This window comes from Sorex araneus, chromosome 8, assembly GCF_027595985.1.
Source record: "Sorex araneus isolate mSorAra2 chromosome 8, mSorAra2.pri, whole genome shotgun sequence".
Lineage (NCBI taxonomy): Eukaryota > Metazoa > Chordata > Mammalia > Eulipotyphla > Soricidae > Sorex > Sorex araneus.
The window spans coordinates 10,064,508-10,078,930 of record NC_073309.1 but is presented as its reverse complement, the minus strand read 5'-3'; the positions used below and the strand labels follow the sequence as shown (position 1 = coordinate 10,078,930).

Genomic DNA, 14,423 nt, shown 5'->3' with positions numbered 1-14,423 from the left:
TTGTACTTTTTGAATAATAGATGTCCTACAAACTTCTAGAGACCAAGTTACCCAGATACTGGGGTCAAAGGTCACAAGATGTGCATTCTGGGAAGAGCGTCGACTTCCTGGAATATTTCCTGCATTTAGCAGTATATTTTTTTTTTCTGAAATTATTTTCGTGGCCTTAAGATTTTAATGAATAAAATTGATTTTCTAAAACTGTTTATTAAAGCACCCGTCTGTGATGGCGGCATCTTGGTATCCACATCAGAATAAATTCCACTGCTGCATAGAGAGTGGAAACGCGTGGTGCATTAGGGGCGAGGGAGAGAAGAGTCTGACCAGGGAAGAGAAATCACGGCTTCTGAAGCCGCGCCCTTGGTGCCGAGTCAGACTGGTTTTTAATGAAGACATTGACTAAACGTTTTCTCATTGGCCTTGGGCATTTTCTTTTCTTTCTTTTTTTTTTTTTTCTCTGACTGCTTTTTAAAATTTCTGGAATATCCAAAATCAGGACAGAGCCCATCCCCAGGTGCTCTTCAGGCTGGGCACTGACCAGACCCAACCGTGCTGACAATGGGTTGGCAACGGAGCCCGGCTGTTTTCTCTTAGGAACCTTCCAGATTTCTTGCCGTGCTTCAAAGAACTCCTTCCAGTGCATCTCCATGCCCACTGTTGCGAGTCTGTCTCGTGTGACTTGTTAAATAGAGCTGTTGCTTCTTGGGGCGCGGGGTGGGGCGGCTGGGGGCCATGGGGTGTGGAGAACCTAGATAAGCAGGTAGGGAACTCTCCCTCTCACCCCCCCACCCCCACCCCCGAATACACTGCAGTCTCCAGCGCCGGTTGGATCCTAACTTGGATCCACCCCACCCTGCAGTTCCTTCCCTGCTCCCTGCAACAGGGCTCTGAGCCTGATTTCTTCCCTGCCACAGGCCCACATGCAGGTGTCTGGGCTGCCCCTTCTCGAGTCTCACTCTGTGCTCGCGTCCCCGGCCATGTGCTGTGTGCTCCCGAGAGCTGAGACGGTGCTGCTGGGGACGCGTCATTTGTCATAGCTACGAAAACAGTGCCGGGGACCCAGCACTGTTTTCACAGTGTCCCGCCCACCCTCAACCCTCCTTGAAGTCTCGGAGGGGGGGAAATCAGAGTGGCCTGAATTTAGCTTCATCCAGAGCAGGGCCTTCCCATCCATGCCATTTCCTTCTTTTCTTATTATTCCGTGGCCCAAGTAATGACAGGAAATTGTGGTGCCAAAAAAGAAAAGAAGAACTTTTGCTTCTTTCCCAGCACGCATGCTAAGTCAGCCTGGAGGAGGCTCATCCTTTTTGATTGGGGGTTTTTCCAGGAAATCCTGTGCTCGAAACAAATGTGGATTCTCACCCAGCTCAGACTCCCCGGGAGCCGGCCCGGCTGCCCCAGCGCCTCACTCTCTCTCTCTCTCTTTCTCTCTCTCTCTCCTCCCTCCCAGCCTCGTCCAGCCAAGCCGAGAAGGAGCTGACAGATTCTCCAGCCGCCTCCAAGCGCATCTCCTTCCCAGGTAGCTCGGAGTCTCCTCTCTCCTCCAAGAGACCAAAAACATCCGAGGAGACCAAAGCAGAACAGGTGAGGCTGGCGGGGGAGGTGGCGCCGTGCTGTGGACGCCCACGGGCGGGCGGGTTTGGGGCAGCTGCCGTGGCTAGTGGGAACTGAAGCTTCAGCCCGAGGGCTGGGTGTGTCCCCCCACAGATGTACCAGTGTCCCTACTGCAAGTACAGCAACGCCGACGTCAACCGGCTCCGGGTGCATGCCATGACGCAGCACTCGGTGCAGCCCACGCTCCGCTGCCCCCTGTGCCAGGACATGCTCAACAACAAGATCCACCTCCAGCTGCACCTCACCCACCTCCACAGCGTGGCACCCGACTGCGTGGAGAAGCTCATTATGACGGTAAGACAGCCAGGAGCAGGCGCCTGTGGCTTTCCTTCCCCGCAGGAGTCACGGACGCGGCGGTGACGTGGACCAGCTGCCGTGGGGTGCTCGGCTGCGAGCACCAGTGAGAGGTGGAAAAACGGTGCCCCCGGTCCAACCCTGAACCGCCCTCCCTGCTCCTGGACTGGCATCAGACTTGGCATGGCCGGGGTCTGACTGGTCCCCGGGGCGGAGACACATAATGTGATGCTCCATCTTCTCGTGCTCCTTCCTTCCCGTGGGCTGCAGGCCTAGGTTAGCGCGTCCTGGATATGAAGAAACTGTTCTCCGGCGTCTCTCCAAGCCGTGGCGGAGCAGGTCACGGTCTGGGTCGCTCTTGACCTCTCCGTGCCGCGTTTCCTCCTCCTGATAGCCTGGCCGAATCCAGAGGAAGTCTGACCCGTGTGTACTTACGGCTCAGCAGACGGAGTCACTCGGGGTCACTTGTCGGTGGCAGTTGAGGTTTAAACCCCCGTGTTCCCACTGCACCTGTCAGGGGGGTGCGTTTCTTTTCAGAGCAGCAAAATGGCAAGTTGGGTCACCAGCTTTCCGTTTTCCGATGTGTGTGGTGCCAGGGACCCAACAGGGCCTGTAATAGCTGTAATACAGCTGTAAACCTCTGTAATAGCTGTGTGTGGGGCTACCGTCCCATCCCCGCGGGCTTGGCACCGTGACTGGGATGTTGCCATACCTGCAGAATTTTGTGTATTGTTTTGTTTGATGGTCAAACCTGGCAGTGTGCAGGCGTTACTTCTGGCTCTGCACTCAGGAATCACTCCTGGCGGGCTCTGGGGGACCATATGGGATTCCGGGGATCGAACCCGAGTCGGCCGTGTGCAAGGCAGTCACCTCCCTGCTGTGGTATCACTCCGGCCCCTCTGCCCACAGGTTTTTAAAGCCTGGCTCCAAGCGCCATCTCTAAGCATAACCCAGAGGTTAGTGTAAAAGATTTAAATCTAATTATCATGTGAAAACTTTTCTGAGTCCTGCAGGGGAGATTCATGTCCTACTTTTCGAGCTGTGTGGGAGCTGCTGTAAAAGTCCTTTTCTTGATGACTGGAGGAAAAGCCATCGAAGAGTTATTCTTCTAACAGTATCATTTCCACAGTAGAGTAATAAGAAATTAATCTCATTGCCTTTCTGTGCGAGGATTCCCAGAGAGAGAGAGTGTGTGTGTCTGTTCAGAATTCCGCAGCGTGCAGGTCACAGACAGGGACCAACCTCTCGGCATTTCCTATTCCATTTGCTTATGCAAAATTAATCATGTTCTAAGTGATGTTTAGTCCCAAGGAACATATAATTGATGATGCACCAAGAGAACTTTGGCAGCCGATGGAAAATTCAAAGGTGACTTAGCATGAGCGTCCTAAGCGCTCTGAAGCACAAACTCCCTTTCAGTGGGTCTTTTCCAAGAGACGGGCGGAGGCCATTGGGTCCCTGAGTGCAGATCTCTTTGCAGATCACAAAGAGAGGCGTGGGATTTCTGTGTTAAGGACTCCTTGGCATTTTCACTGTCTTGGAAGTAATTCAACTGAGAGGGAATTTCTCGGGTCGCATCCCGTTTCCCATGGATGGCCTGGGACCACGGGAGCCCTAAGGGTAACAGAGAGATGGGGAATGGGGCATTTTTAGTATTTAACTACATTTTTCTTTTGCTGGGCTGGTTATTTCTTTTTCCTTGTGTAATATAAATCTGGCCTAGAAATTATGGGCCCCTGGAAATCCATATGCTAGGAAGCTCCCTCTGTGCTTCCCTGGGTATGGGTTCTCTCAGGCATCTGTGGTCTGCCGTAGTTTCCTAACCAAGGTGCAAGGCACTTTCCAAGCGTTGGTGCGTGGTCAATTGGGAATCATCTTCTTTTACCAACAGTCTTCAAAGGGCAGGATGTGATTCTGGGATGGCCTGCATCCCCGTCCCTAAGATATTTCTGGCTGTTACCCACCAACTGCACCTTCTCAAGGAACGATTCCTGACCTCTTTGGAGATGCCGATGAAGACTATCTAATAGTGTCTACTGCTTTTTCCTATGCGTGATAAAATTCAATAAGAGCTGCAGAGACAGCCATCAGGTCTTCCAGAGGAGCAGAATTATATGTCGCGTAGCTGCATACGACTCTTGCTAGTCAGGTTCTTTGAATGTGTCCTCATCCAAGCCTGCTGGTGTGTCTGTCTCCAACGAAGGGGACACTGGAGGAAAAGGAGAGAGGCGAAAGGAAAAAGATGCCTGATGAAAACTGATCATTCTTTGTTGTTGGCACCTCTTCTTGGGGCATAAGACAGTGGGGACTGGAGGAAGCTTGATCTTGTGACTTTATCAGTAACCCCCGCAGCATAAAGATGTCCTTAAGTTCACCCACAGTATCAGGTTTATAAATCTGATGCCCCAAAGAATCTCTGACTGCATAATCATGTTGGACAGACACAGTCCCTGACTGGCTGAGCTGGGCTCACTTCATCTTCTACAGCAGACAATGGATGGAGTTGTTTGCTCGACATTTCTGAAAAGTGTGCAAACCGGGAGGAATATAGGAAGGTCGTTTTGATAAGAGAAAGCCCAGGGGTTCAGAACTAAAGTTGTGGGACCCAGAAGGGTAGTATAGCAAGTTAATGTGATCGCCTGGCATGCCATAGACCCAGGTTCAGTCCTCGTCACTCCATTTGGTACCGTGAGCCGCACCGGGAGTGTCCCCTGGGTACAGAGCCAGGATTAAGCCCTAAAGACAGCCATATGTGCCATGAGATTAAACAAAACACCAAGAAATGAAAGCTGAGAGAAATGTGAACATATAAGGATTAGAGGAGGGGCCATAGTGATAGCACAGCGGGGAGGGCGCTTGCCTTGCACATGTCTGACCTGGGTTTGATACCCAGCATCCCGTATGGTCCCCTAAGCACTGCCAGAAGTGATTCCTGAGTGCTGAGCCAGGAATAACCCCTGAGCACTGCTGGATGTGGCCTCCAAGAAACAAAATTAAAAAACAAGATGTAAAGATTAGGGGTGTGTCTGAGGATGATTTTGTATTCTCTCTCTCTCTCTCTCTTTCTCTCTCTCTCTCTCGATCGCTCTCGCTTGCTCTCACTCGATCTCACTCTCCTTTGACTTCCCGACTCAGTGTTAAATAACTTTTTCAACTCCCGAGAATGGTTTGCATTGAGCCAAACAAAACATTTCCACCGGGGTCATTTAGTTCAACAGGAAAAGATGGAAGTTCGGGTTCGAGGGCAGTTTGTGGCTGTACCTCAGGGGAAACCAAAGTCTTGTCTGTGGACAGGCCTGCTGCCCTCTGTCTCCGCTGTGCTGAATCAAAACAGATGCCTGCATTCTGACTCTGAAAAGTTTGGTGTTAAAGCATAATTTGCAATTGTTTTACAACTAAGTGATTATAATGAACCTGTGGTTAAAATCTTGCCCCTGGAGGCTGTTCTACAATAATTTTATTAGAAAATTGGCCATGGGAAATATATTGGCTAAGTGTTTTGACTGTACATCTGTTTATTCCTGGCCAACTCAAGCGGGCGACTCTGCAGACAACACTCGGAGGAGAAATATGCCTCCGCCCCCTGTAGGGATCCATTGCCTACACCCGTCACGAGAGCGGCCAGCCTGCACCATCCACCCTCCTGGAGAGAAGGAAGGTCATGTCTGCTTTGTCCCTGAGTGGCGGGCTTGACCTGCAGTGAGAGGAGAGGTACTTTTTGCTAAGAAGCGTGACCAAGTTCACTACCGTTGGCTGTAGACTCGGGACGCTGGTCAAGTCCACCCAGCAAGGAGCCATTTCCTCGAGGACCTGGGCTGTGTTTAGGGCAAAGATGTTTGGCTTCTGGTCCCTTTTTCAGAAAAATTACTCAGGACCCCCATCCCATCCCCCGAATCAACCTTTGAGAGAACCCACAGGAAGCAGCCCAGCTCCCAGGGACCACCGATCCCTTGGGTGGGCCCAGCACTGGGGGTGGGGAGTGGAGGGGGATCTTGCAAGCTCTAAATTCTGACTTTTTTTTTTTTCTTTTGCTGCTGGTGCCCAAGGTCTCGAGATCTGACTTGAATTGGGTTTCCGTCCCTCTAAAAGTAAATTTCACCCTGATAAATGGAAATAGATTACCTTCTACACAATGTCTTTCCGTTCGGTTGTAAATGGAGAGTGTTTTGAGGAGGCTTCATTTAATAATACCTTATCAGACAGCTTTCAGGAACCTGCAGTGTCTAATATGTCTGTTGCTATGGTAACCGCTGCTTGCTTATGCTCTGCATCTCATATCTGTGTCTTCCACGGGCCCCTTTTCTTTTTTACCACTGAAGGGGCTTGGAAAAAATATTCTCCTGGGGAACAATCACCGCTCTGGCCCTCCTCGATGGAAGCTGCACCCACAGCACCTCATCCCGCTGGGCCCCTGGGAATCGGGGCTGCCAACGGGGTGCTGAGACGCCTGTCACAAAAGGAAATCTTGAAAGCGCGAGGGCCTGACCGAGTGGCCTGCCCAGGGTCCGGGGAACACCCGCCTCTGGGCAAGGGAGTTGGAGACTGCACCTTGGTGTTCAGCAGCTCTGGGGCTCGTGGTGCCCTCGTGGTGCCCTCGTGGTGCCCATCTCTGGGGGAGGGAGGCTGCGGGCGGCAGGGGCCTTGGTCCCCTGTGCTTCCAGGGGGTGGGGAAGGCTCCCCGCCAGGCCCTGCAATACCGGGGCTCTAATTGATTGCTGTCCTAACTGACAGGACGCACCACTGGGAGCCGGGAGCATTAATATGGGGAAATTGTCTTTGTTCTTTGATCACTTAACAAGGCGCGAGCTCACAAGCAGGGGTGGGTCTGACCCGGGCGGCCGGGGAACCTCTCTCCTCCAGCTCTTCCTCTTGGCTCTCTTGGCTAGTTCTTACTTTTTTGCAATGTTTGGTGCATGCGCAGATTCTTCCTCTCTGCTCCTGGCCCCTCACAGCCTGCAGTTCTCTCTCTCCCTCCCTCTCTCTTCCTCTCTCTCCCTGCCCCTCTCTCTGGAACAGGCCAGCAGTCACCGCCATCCCCTTCCATCCCCCGCCCCCCCCCCCCCCCCCCCCCGCCCAGCTGGGACTCTCTGGTGGCTGCGGGCCCTGGGGCTGTTGCATCCGCCTGGTACCAGCTCTCTCACTTTGTCTCCATCTCAGAGGAAGGTAATGAAAATAATCGGGCTTCATTAATTCCAAACCCTGTGAGATGATAGCCATTTGGAGCCTGTTTGCCAATTAGATGGTCTAAATTAGAAGTGACCTTGGTATACTGCCACTGTTTGCCTCTCCGGGTCTAATGAAGCTTTTCTCTCCAGTTCGTCCTCCTCTTTTCTCACACATGGCGTGTGTGTGTGTGTGTGTGTGTGTGTGTGCGCGCGCGCGTGCGTGCACACTGTTCTGTGTGTGTTTCCTATTCTCCGACATTCTCCCATCCATCTCTCGTTTCAGTATTTCTCAGCTTGAACATTTGAGCTTTGGGCTGCATTTGTCACCGTGGTTTTCCATGTTGGCTGATGTTGGTTTTGGAAAGTGGACAGAGTCACCCAGAAGAGGAAAGCGAGGCGACAGAGAGAAAGTCGCCTCCATCATCCCTGGCTAGGCACTGGCGTGGGGCAGGATGGGAAGGGAGCCCCGAGGAGCCTGCTGCTGACGCGTCGGGGCCGGGAAGGATGCAGGTAGCCAGGCTTGCGCTCAGCCAGGGAGGCAGCAGCGCCAGCGGCCGGCTCTGCAACCAGCTGGATTTTAGTCTCATGCATCACTAGTTCTGAAGAGACCAGGACTCATTCACCAGACGGTGGCGAGCAGCCAGCGCTGTCACCTGAAGCTTCCCCTCTTCCTTCCCTCTGTCAGACCTGCTTCATTACAGGCCTTTTACTCAGAACAGGGAAGGAGTTGGAGGCGTCCTCAGGGGGTCTCGGTTTTGGCAAATCTACTGAGCCTTTCAGAAGAGGCCCTGCGTAGGGGAGGCAGGAAGGCTGCACAGAAGCCGGGCTCCGCAGTTTCCCTGAGAAAATGGCTTTCCTTTCCAGCCCGTGCATCATGTCGGTCACAGCTACACCTCTGGCCTCAGAGGGGCTCTGAGAGGTGGATTTTCCCGGAGCGTCCCCATAAAAGTTTAGCAGTCTGCTCCTGCGCTATCCAGAGTCCTCCTTTCTGAATCCAGGGAGGTGGAGGGCTTTTTATGACCAGTTTCTTCACTCAAGAAAGAACGAGTTATCTGTGACCCCTGCCAGTGTGGCCGCAGGCACTGTTCCATTGCTGAGACCGGGGCATCAGGGGACACCTGGCTGCCTCGCAGACCCAGGGAAGCCTTTAAGTCGGCTCCGAGCAGTGGTGAGCCAGAGTAGAGGAATCAGAGCTAGGTGTTTAAGGACCCACGCTACCTCTCCTAGGTGTTCAAACACAGTCCCCTTGCAGCCGTGAATTCCCCTCTAGGGAACCAGTAAGTCCCTAAAGTTGTCGGTCATGATCTGTGTGAGAAAGCGTATTCCTAGGGTCTGCACGGCCGTCAGGAACTATGACATTTATAATGCGACTCTTGCAGACCGAGAGCTATTTGGAGAAGAAGGAGACCTTGTCTTCTCTGTCTCTGTCTGTCTCTGTCTCTCTCTGTGTGAATGAGCAGGAGCATGTGAGCCCCACCCTTCCTTCCCCTTTTGAAAATTTGGGGCCACCTCTAGCAGTGCTCAGAGCTTACTCCTCGCTCTGTGTCAGGGATCACTCCTGACAGGGCTTGTGAACCACATGGGGTGCACAGCAAATACCCTCCCTGTTCACTAGCTCTCCAGCCCCCAGGGGCCTTTCCTTCTATGCCAGCATTCTGCTTTTTTTTTAAATTTTATTTTAATGAATCACTGTGAGATAGTTACAGACTTAAAAAGCTTCGTGATTATGTTTCAGTCATACAGTGATTGGGTACCCATCCCTCCACCAGTGCTCATTCTCCACCACCAATGTTCCCAGTATCCCTCCCGCCACCCCCACCCCTTCCTACCCACTGCCTCTGTGGCAGGCACCTTCCCTTTTACTCTCTCTCTCCTTTTGGGTGTTACAGTTTGCAATATAGATACTAAGCGGCCATGATGTTTGGCCCATAGTCTGTTTTCAGCACACATCTCCCATCCTGAGCGAGCCCTCCAAGCACCATTTACTTAGTGGTCCCTTCTCTATCCCAACTGCCTTTTCCCACTTTCCTGCTTTTTCCCACCACAGGTTGTCCTTCATCCGGGGCCTGACCATTATAACCATGGTGGCAGACCATTAGTTTTCACCCTTCCTGCACCCTGGGATTAGTGGCTGAAGAACACTCTTCCTAAACTACTGAGACATTTCGGAATTGCTTAAGCTTGAAAACGTCCAACACCATAGTGAAACTCTTTTATTTCTATATTTTTTAATTTAAAAAGGTTATTTTTAATTGAATCACTGATATACACAGTTACAAAAGTTGTTCATGGTTGGGTTTCAGTCATACAATGTTTCCGCACCCATCCCTCTACCAGTGTACATGTGTACATTTCCCACCACCCCTATGGCAGACACCGCTCTCTCTCTCTCTCTCTCTCTCTCTCTCTCTCTCTCTCTCTCTCTCTCTCCCCCTTCTCTCTCTCTCTCCCCTCTCTCTCCCTCCCCCCTCTCTATGCCCCCCACCCTGCCTTGGTCATTATGGTTTGCAGTATAAATACTGAAAGGTTATCAAGCATATCCCTGTACCTACTTTCAACACTCAATTCCTGTCCAACACGATCATTTCCAACTCCTATTGTCATACTGGGCCCTTCTCTGACCTAACCGCCCTTCGCCCCCTACATACTAAATGTGAGAAGCGTTTCCCAGTACTAAAGCCAGTGTTTGTTCTCAAACGCTCTGGCGATGGCCTCATCCTATGTTCCCTTCAATTCTCTGTTCTCTGGGAGAGACAGACTGAGTGCTGAGAACGGGCAGGAGGAACAGGAGACGGAAGGACCACCACTAACCGCCCTGCACGTGGCTGGGCCAGTCTTGAGAGAACCAAATTCTGCTGAAGCAATGGCTCTAATCTATTGACTTTTTTTTTTTAACCATTTTCTTTCTTTCTTTCTTTTTTTAATCTTTTTGTTAAAAGTTTGTTTTTATAGTCTGGGTTTCCTCTATACAGATTGTGAGAGGAATAAATGTAGCGAGGGCGAGGGGATTGCTGTACACATGTTTGGGAGACGAGGAAGGAGGGAGAGTGTGTGGAGGGGAGCAGGCGAGTAAACCACAGATGGCCTGTCCGGGGCAGCCGATCTGGGGATGTGGTAGTCCCCTAAGACCTGGGTGCATTCAGGACACCTCTGGTCTTCTTGTCGCTGGGTTTTGTCCTTTCACGTATCTTCGTGCTCCCTGTGCTGAGCCAACAGGGCAGGTCTCATCTGTCCATCAGAGACGGGCCGGAATAAAAACCTTCCACAGTTTGGAAAACAAGGGGGACTGGCCACACAGGTGGCGAAGGAATTCTGCCTTCGGCCGCCGCTACCCCGCTCTCCCCTTCCTCGGCAGGACCCGGGAGCTCTCCTGACAGCTCTCCTTTCCTGAAGGCGCTCTAGGAAAAAGCATTTGTGGGGAAAGCTCTGGAAGCCAGTAGGAGATGGGATGGACACGGGCCTGGGAGCCTTAGTGCGAGAGCTGAGGCAGGTCCTCCAGGCACCGGGGCCGCACGACGGCTTCCGCTATCCGGGCTCATGTGCGGATGGACCCCCGCAAGAATCTCTGCATCCGTCAGCCTCCCTTTGAGGATGGGCCTCCTTCCCTCTTGGGAATTTCTTGCCCTTTAAAATGTCATAGACCAAACCTTTCCCCCCACTGTTGGAGAGATTGGGGATACTATGGATGAGAAGAGGCAGGTAGATAAAAGTAATTACTTAAACACATATGGGGCAAGACTTACAGGTTTGGAGGCCCAGATTAAGATGCAGAGGAGCATGTGAGGCTGATGATTATATTTCGGGGAGAGTTAATTGATGGAAGGTGAAGGCAGACAAAGAACCGCTGCTTACTGCCTTCTTGAATCCCAATCAGGAATTATGATTAAAGTCGCAGCGAGACAACAGCGGGCTGATGAATTGGTGTCTTTTTTTTTTCTTTTTTGCCGTCATTCACACTTGATTGACTTCAACCTTTCAAGTGCAAAAGTCTCTCTTTTCCATTATTATTCATAGCCATCTGAGTTTTTCTAATTAAAGTGTATGAAAACAATTACTGATCCGTCGTACTGAGTCTGTTAGAGGGGATGTCTGCCTTACTGTAATGCGTATAAAAAGCCCACCGTTTTCTATAATGATGTGCAGCTGAGGTGTTAGATAATTTTATTCTTTTTTACTCTGTAGGGCTTTTTTTTATTTCTCATGATTCATTTTTCATAATTCCTAAAGATCCCAGGGAAGGACGGGTCCTGCAGCTACAACAGAGAATGGAGCTGGTGAGGGGAGCCTTTTTTCTCTTCCCTTTCTCCCCCTCTTGCCCCCAACCTCCTGCTCCCCCTTGGCTGAGGACTATAAATTAATCGGTGACCTTTCACTTCTCGGATTCCCGCTGGACTTCCACCGCACTGGTCAGAAATGCTTTCTATTAAAAAGAAAATAGATGGAACGAGTTTGGCAATCTCTGCTCCATTCCTAACGATTCATCAACAGCCCGCCTTAACCAGCTGCCAGGGAGCTCGGTGAGGATGCAGATGTCCGGGGCGTGGGGGCGGGAATTCTGTGGCACACACTTGGCTGCCGTGCACCTGCTCTTCGGAGTCTCAGGATTTCTCCAAACCCTGCTTCGTGGTGCCTGTTGCTTAATTTTCGCACCTCTGGGCATCTGGCGAGTGGAAAGGATTCTCTGGCCCCAGACCTGTGCGGAACGTCCTCATTGGCTGCTTTTGGAGGCAGCTGACCGGGTTTCCTCTCGGATCAAGCCTGTCCCCAGTGGTTCTGTTGGCCACATTAACAGTTACTTTGAGCAAGACCAGGATTTTCAAACCACTCTGAAATTGATGGTGACCTGGAGCTATGGCTCAAGTGGATAATTTTATTATCCACGCACACACCTGGCGCGTGAGAGGCTTAGGATTAGATGCCACCGGCCTCACCCCATGCCCCCCAATCACCCACCTGCCATGCCAGGCCCTAGACCTGAGCACTATTGGTGTGACCGCTACATAGCTATGACAAAGTAATGGTAATTTATCGAAAATATCATTTCATCTGCCGCTGGCAGGTAGGCTTGAATGGTGGTGAGAAGTTTCAAGCAAAACATAATGCCCAAAATGAGAGAGAGAGTGTTGGGGATATTGTCTGCCATAGAGGCAGGGTGAGGACTGGGATGTGGGTGGTGGAAAATGTGCTCTGGTGGAGGGATGGGTGCTCCATCATTGTATGGCTGAATCTCAAACATGAAAGCTTTGTAACTCTATCTCACAGTGATACAATGAAAAAAAAAATAATGTGGCATTTATGCTCAATTCAATCAGCTTAATCAATGGCTGAACAAATAGCAGTATTCCTACATTATTAAAAAAATAAATACATAAAATATCATCTTATTTCCAATAGCAATCTAGGTGCTCTACATTTACAGCAAATCTAAGGTTGTCGCCCATGACAGTGTTACCACACTGAGTAGTGTGTGGTGCTAGGAGCACAGTGCCCAATGGGAAGAGGGCAGGGCTGGGCACCGTGGAGAAAAATCAGTGGTGGCTGGCGTTTCTGTTCCTGTCCCACCAGAGACCGTTTCTAACCCATTTGGAATGTTGTTGTCCAGCACCTTCCTTTGCACCCTAAGGTGGGCAAAGGGAGGCTGCTTCCGTTGAAGTGAAGCACTGCTCGCCCTTATGCGGACTGTTGACAACGAGACCACGCATCGCATTAGCAAAGAACAAATGATGACGTGTTGGGACAAGCCCCTGGCTAGGGGGCAGGGAGGCCTGGACAAGTGTCTGAGGACCTGACCTAAAATTGGAACTATTTCAATCCATGCTTATTCTGAAATTGCTGCATTAAGAATCCGTGACCGTGGTCAAGGAGGGGGCTGCCCTTTTGGAAGAGATTATACGGGGCAACCTCCGTGTGGCTGAGACACTGGCCAGAGGTTCCATCTGCTGTTAGCTACCTCAGGAAAAGACTCCTGGCTTAACTGACTCATAAGAAATCTTGTTGGCACTTGATCTCAGCTTGTGAAGGGTTGCAAAGTGTGGTTTCCTAGAAAAATCCGCGACATGTCTGCGTGTCCCCAGCCTTCCCTTTGTTCTCTTCTCTTCTCCTTCCCCTTTCCTTTGCTCTTACTCCCCACCTCTTCTTGCCTGAATACATTTTGAAAACAGTACCACAATGCTCCCTGCTTCAAGATTACAGTGTACTTTACTAGGTATGATTTAATTAGGGCCCTTATTATGTTTTCAGCAGCTTAAGGTGGGCCTTTCAACTTATCTACCTAATTGGTTGCACAAGAAGTTTCACAGCCCATGACAAAACATTGTCAGTGATCAAAGTCAAAATTCTGCATAAAGGAAAAATATTAATAATAAGATTATTCTTCAAGTGTGCACTGCTAATTATGTCCAGAATGTAACCGTAGAAACACTTTTGACTGATGTGAGCTTTGTCTAATAAACATGAATCTTCAGTGAGCTATGGCAAGCGACACCTCGGCTTTACACTAGTGACGGCTAATGTTGCTTATTAAATGCTTCGGGCACGTGTCCCTGCTTCGTGGTTCTTTCCCCTCCGTGTGACGCTCCCTGTGCCTCTGCCGCTTGCTTCGCAGGTGACCACCCCGGAAATGGTGATGCCCAGCAGCATGTTCCTCCCTGTTGCCGGTCCAGACCGAGACGGGAATGCCAGTGTGGAGGAGGCGGGAAAACAGCCCGGTTAGTCTCATCGTCCTCCTGGGTCCCGGGGAGGGGAAACCCTGAGATCTGAGGCCAGGATTTTCCTAGGGCGGGGGTTGCTCAGAGTCCTCAACTGACTGTAAGTGATTGGCAGGCGAAGGCCACTCTCATCAGCTATTTTATACTCTGGTTCTTATAGTTATCTGTCCTAAAACTGATTTTCAAGCTGCTTTATCACCATGGACCCATGTCGGGAAAAGCATGGGTGTGAAGTGAGAGTCAGGTGAGAACCAGTCGTACTGGGGTGAGCACATACATGCCCTCTTGGAGTATATGTATTTAGGGAGTGACTAACCAGACACAGCTAGTAAAGTCCGGATCCACCATCCTAAGTTGTTAAACACTTAACAACAGAATTATTAGGCACTGGTGGAGTGCATGGATGACTCCAGGGCACTGGATTTCCAGATCTGCTTCTGCACATCTCCGTCTTCTGGAATTGACTTGGATGTAGCCTGGAGGTACAGCTGGAATGGACCCTGCAGTAGACAGGGACACCACTGGTCCTAGGACACCTCCATTTATGAGGCACCCCTACATCTTCCAGCTTTTATAAATTCCTGATTTAAGTTGGACCATACTACTCCCCCTCATCTTTTTTTTCCCCTGGTGGTTTGATTTT

The 14,423-nt window shown here is 50.7% G+C and overlaps 1 protein-coding gene across 3 annotated transcripts in view; it reads left to right on the top strand.

Moving 5' to 3' along the window:
- The window catches only part of ZFHX3 (zinc finger homeobox 3), a 234,169-nt gene that overhangs the window by 207,361 nt on the left and 12,385 nt on the right, over window positions 1-14,423 (top strand). For 2 of the 3 annotated variants that reach the window (XM_055144983.1, XM_055144985.1), the window contains exons 6-8: window positions 1,451-1,584; window positions 1,708-1,908; window positions 13,678-13,780. In XM_055144983.1, the coding sequence (XP_055000958.1) occupies window positions 1,451-1,584; window positions 1,708-1,908; window positions 13,678-13,780 (438 nt within the window). The remainder of the gene's footprint in view (window positions 1-1,450; window positions 1,585-1,707; window positions 1,909-13,677; window positions 13,781-14,423) is intronic. The other variant, XM_055144986.1, reaches the window with a different exon arrangement.